This window comes from Buceros rhinoceros, unplaced genomic scaffold (genome assembly GCF_000710305.1).
Source record: "Buceros rhinoceros silvestris isolate BGI_N320 unplaced genomic scaffold, ASM71030v1 scaffold23703, whole genome shotgun sequence".
Taxonomy (NCBI): Eukaryota; Metazoa; Chordata; class Aves; order Bucerotiformes; family Bucerotidae; genus Buceros; species Buceros rhinoceros.
The window spans coordinates 380-5,226 of record NW_010405700.1 but is presented as its reverse complement, the minus strand read 5'-3'; the positions used below and the strand labels follow the sequence as shown (position 1 = coordinate 5,226).

The following is a 4,847-nucleotide window of genomic DNA, read 5'->3' as shown; positions in this document are numbered from 1 at the left end:
GACTGATTCTAGGTCTATAGCTGTGCAACAAGGTCAAGGGTCTAGTTGGTTTTTTAACTACTGTAGTTGCACCACCAAGTAAGGGGCTTTCCAAGCAACACAGGAAGCATTATGCCTAAGCAGCACATCACTTTATAAGGTTTCTCATAATGTTTAGAGAAGACCCTCTGTACCCTGTACCAAAATGGTTCCAATGGTTCATGTAGTGAAAAAGCTGATAAAGCTTTAGGCGCTTCTCAAACCCTGCAGCTTTGGGAATTTTACTGTGATAAGCAGAGTAAAAAGAACTGCTGAAGCCACCAAACATCCCAGCTATTGCAAGCTCATACTCTGAATGGCCGTAGAAAGAAGCCGGATCGAAGATAATGGGACCAGAATCATCCTCGGCTACGTTTCCTCCCCAGAGATCGCCATGCAAGAGAGCAGGAACGATTTCTAAGTCACAGAACAAGCTGGGTATCTTCAGCTGCAGAGGGAAAAAAAGCAAGATGTGTAAGTACTACATTTTATGGTGAATGACTGCAGAGTTTGATCTGCATACATGCAGAGCATGAATTCCTAAAATTCTAACTTCCTCAACTTCCTAAAAGCCAGTTAAAAAAAACCTGTAACTTGAAACAGCATAGAACCTGGTTGACAGAGATGCTGAGAAAATCAAGAGGATTTCTATTTTACATAAAAGCCAGAAGCTGAAGAACAGTCATCCACAATTTTTAGTAAGAAAATAAAGAATTTAAAACTGCATTCAGTGTTGCAGTATTGTCCAGCTTTACTAGTAACAACTGCCTACTTGATCCTTCCAAACCTTAAATGAACAGATGATGTGCAGAACATTACTCACATAACGAACACATTACAGGGAATGAGAAATGCGAACTCAACCTGGTATTTCCCAAACAGGAAGGCAAAGAGCTATTTAGCCCACATTCACTTAGGAATATTAGCAAAGGGTGATATGGCAAAAGCCATTTTACCTTAGAAGAGAGAGCATTTTAATCCCTAAAAGCTGGAGTCTCTTACCAACTGAACCTGGAGCATACCAACAGACAGGAACTTCGTTTCATGAAAGGAAAACCCAAAGAACTGATACCCAGCTATCACTATAATGAGAACAGAGAACTTCTCCTACCTGAAGTTGTGCCCAAAGTTCTCTTGCTTCCCTGTCTCCTGAATTCTTTTCAATCATGTCCATCTGGGGCTGGATTCTTTGCTTGGCAAAGAAAGTCACCCAGTCGTTCTGCCAGTCATTCACCTGAAGGAACAGGACTGCCGGTGTTACTTCTACACCACACAAAAGACGGATTTTCAAATAAAGCTTTGGAGGATTACACAGCCTTTGTGCTGATGCCATCCAGGACAGTAAATGCTACCATTTAATAGAATGCTTTCTTCAGACATTAAACTAGGGGAACGAATAATTTTCTCTAAGTGATAAAACCCAAGAAACTGCAGAGCTAAGAACGCCCAGTGCAGCTGTAAGTGCTGTTCCAAAGCACTGCTTTCCTTAGCAGGCCAACATTCTTCCTTTTTATGACTCCACAGAAATAAATTAATTTCCGTTATGGTAATTTTGGCCCTTTGTTCACTGAAGGGAAAATAAGATATACTTAAAATTCTATCAGTCTGATGAAGTACAACCTACCTGTGGAAGATAGCCACAGCAGGTAACTGTATGAAAGCCAAACTGATCCACAAACTGGACTTCCATTTGCCCTTGACCTTTACCTTTCAAACCAAAGACAAAAATCCAACACTAATGACAAGATTCTAAGTATCTACAATGCAAATGGACCTTAAAAACTACACAAGGGTACAACGCTGCTTCTACTGAAAATAAAAAAACCTGCACCTTAATATTCTCTTTGGTCACAAGGTTGTTGCTGTCAGTTTTTAAGTTAAAAGCTTGATGTAAAGCAGCTATACTATAATCCTCACATGTGTATTTTGACGTAGCCTATCCCCTCTGACACCCTGTCCTTGCAGAAACTGTGGTTCAGGATCCCAAGCGTCCTAAACTGAATAAATGGGGTTTGTTTACAGAGATCCGAACAGAGCTAAAAGCAAAAAGATGACTCCCTGTCTGGGTGTTTCGTCCAAATCTAATTTCATTTTATCTTTAGTGGAAGAAAACAAACTTATCCTGAAATAACAAAAGCTATTTTAACTATTCTGTACATTATTAACTAGGTTAAATTTGCAGTGTACTGTACCAACTGTGCTCTCTTCTTTCTTCAGCTTCTCTCCAAGTTGCTGGTTATGAAGGTGGAGATCGGCCAGTTGCGTTCCAAGCTTTGCTGAATGTCTAAGAAACAAAAGTATTATTGGCATGGAACAAGACAATGGAACCAGACAGAAGTATTCACCATATTTTAAATTGACTTAACTGTTCGCCACAGAGGAGGGTGACAAGTTTGAAACTATCAAGATCAAGGGGAGGGTTGTAAAAATACTGAACTCAGGATTCATTCATCTGGGGGAAGTGTCTCTGCACACTCAGGACAAGCAATAACAAACACTGATTCTTATATGGAACACAAGTACTCAAAGCAGGAGATCAGGCAGGTCATTTTCCTGACTGTAAAAAGGAACCTTACCACAAAAATCACAGATTACCTAAAATAAATACCAAACAAAGAGAAAAACCCAAACAAACCCAAAACTAAACAAAATCTACACTCACTTCTTGATGCATACATGTTAGGTGAAGCATTTTATATAGTTCTCTGCTGTACAACTTGCCAAATGAATCTTGACTTGCTTTAAAAAAAAATTAGAACAAGCTTCCCCTCCGAAAACAAGTGACTCAGCTGTAATAATAATCAGTTTCTGGTCAAAGGATGCAAAGATAATAAAACTGCGTGTTACCTGTTCAAGCCCCTCATTTCCAAATGTTCCATCGCAAACAGCGTACCGCCCCCCGGCACATCTATAACTTTGATGGGTTTAGGCACTTTTATCGTCTGTGTTTTCAGGATGGCTTCCAAACTTGCCATCTCTCCCTCAAACATTCTTCTGGCCTGCCAAATATTAAAGGAAAGCATTAGTCTCCATGAACATCAGGCACAGGTAAACAAAGCTCTTTCACAAAACCAGTCAGGGAGTAAATGCTGAATAAAAAGCCTTGAGCAAGTGGTTAGTGCACATACAAGATACAGATAGAGTCACACCACCAGAGTTGACAGTAATTTTACAAGTACAGAAATTTCATTTCATAAACCGACTCTGTGGAAGTGACTTAGGTTCTAGCATTTTTTCTCTGCAGTCATAAAAATAAATTAGAAAGTCCGTCTACAGTTGAGGGAGTACAAACTGCATTTATATAAAATGTAAGCAATATTAATAGGATTACGCAGTAAATGTCTAGAAATACACATCATCAGCCAAGAGACGAGGAGAATGGTGCTGACACAGTCTTCATAGCTTTCCTGACACAGACTGACAAGTAATATAATCGCTCTTCAAAAGAGTCTAGTTTGCAGTCACAGAATCACTTTCCCTGGCCTACTTCTTTTGCCTCATGGGAAACAAAAAAAAATAATCTCAATGATATCAGCCAAATGCCCCTTCCTGCCTTTGCACCTAGAAGCGAAGCCCTTAGGACTCAAGCCACTACCAACTGCTCTTGCTCTGAAGACATTCTGAGTTTAGGGCCTGGTTCTGCAACATTACTCATGCCGAGTAACATCTATTCTCTTGAGTTTCTCCGCTGACATCAGCGACACTAGTCATATGAAGAAATGCTACTTTAGAAGAGTTAGCCAACGGCTGTAGAAAAAGGTATGTGGGAAATCTACAGGATCTACTAAAAGCAAAAGCAAGAAAATATAATGAATAAAACAGACACAGAATACTAGCCCTTTAGTGCAGATAGATAAAACCAGTCAGAGGGCAATTTGCAACAGACATTGGCTAAAAATTCCAAAGATCAAGAATGAAGACCTACTGAATTAGAGCCATAGGTTAGCTTTGCTCAGAGGAAATCAGTAAATACTGTGTCTCTGGCTAAAGCATCATACTAGGTTAAAGTCAGCTGTTAACTTTAATAGAGTAAAAACCACAGTGTTTTCTAAAGAACTTTTCTAAAAAAACTGCTGACGGACACCATCTGCTGCCCACACAGTACAACATTATACAAAACAGTTTGGCAGTTTGCTTTAATCAGCACTCAGAAGCCACACACAGACAAAAGCACAGAAAATGAAGTGATTACGGAATAGAAAATCTATCCAGATCTCTTTTTCCAAGCCCCATCTTCTCGCTGGCTGGATGGCACAGCTACATACAACAAAGGCCTAAGCAGAAGGGCGATATTGCTATCAACACAAACTATTTTCAGTCTAATGGAAAGAAGGATGACTCTTCTGTACCTTCCTGTTACCACCTCAGTGCATCCATCCAGCTCCTTGATCAGAAAGCACAGACAGATTTGGAATACACACACGCTTTCAAAAACATTTGTTTGCTATTAGTTTCACTTTTGTTCTTGCATTGAAGCTACTCGTTTGACAGACCCAAGCGTTAAGTGTCTTTAAAGTAAATTCCACCTGGTCTCTGCTTTTGCAAACACAGGTACCATACAGGTACGCTGCACTATACTTATCTCGACCAAATGCAGATACCTCCCTTCTACAGTAGCTGGCACCAGGTATCGAAATACAAAACAGAAAATCTTGACCAACAATTAGGGAAAATACCATTTATTGATAAAAGCTCCTTCTTACATGCAGGGAATTCCGGGTTTGTTACAACAAAGAAAGGTGCACACCCTCAGTAGATTATTTTACACCTTCTAGGTTGCCCTGGACACTTTCACAGCATATACAGCCACAGTGACAGCACCGTTACCC

General features: G+C 40.0%; 1 protein-coding gene across 1 annotated transcript; it reads right to left on the bottom strand.

The window, feature by feature from the left end:
• Position 1: 1 nt before the first annotated feature.
• On the bottom strand, positions 2–3,041 carry FN3KRP (fructosamine 3 kinase related protein). The gene is made up of 5 exons (XM_010133848.1): positions 2,866–3,041; positions 2,211–2,302; positions 1,643–1,725; positions 1,130–1,252; positions 2–466 (listed from the first exon to the last, which is right to left on the bottom strand). Exons 1-5 carry the CDS (start codon positions 3,039–3,041, stop codon positions 128–130), a joined length of 813 nt encoding a protein of 270 aa, XP_010132150.1. The 3' UTR covers positions 2–127.
• Between the last annotated feature and the right edge of the window lie 1,806 nt (positions 3,042–4,847).

Excerpts from the sequence above, each read along its gene's own strand:
- FN3KRP (XM_010133848.1), bottom strand. The coding sequence starts at position 3,041 with ATGCTTTCCTTTAATATTTGGCAGGCCAGAAGAATGTTTGAGGGAGAG. Across the intron at positions 2,303-2,865 it reads GAAATGAGGGGCTTGAACAG|ACATTCAGCAAAGCTTGGAA; the intron begins GTAACACGCAGT and ends TTTGTTTCTTAG. Across the intron at positions 467-1,129 it reads AACTTTGGGCACAACTTCAG|CTGAAGATACCCAGCTTGTT; the intron begins GTAGGAGAAGTT and ends TTCCCTCTGCAG.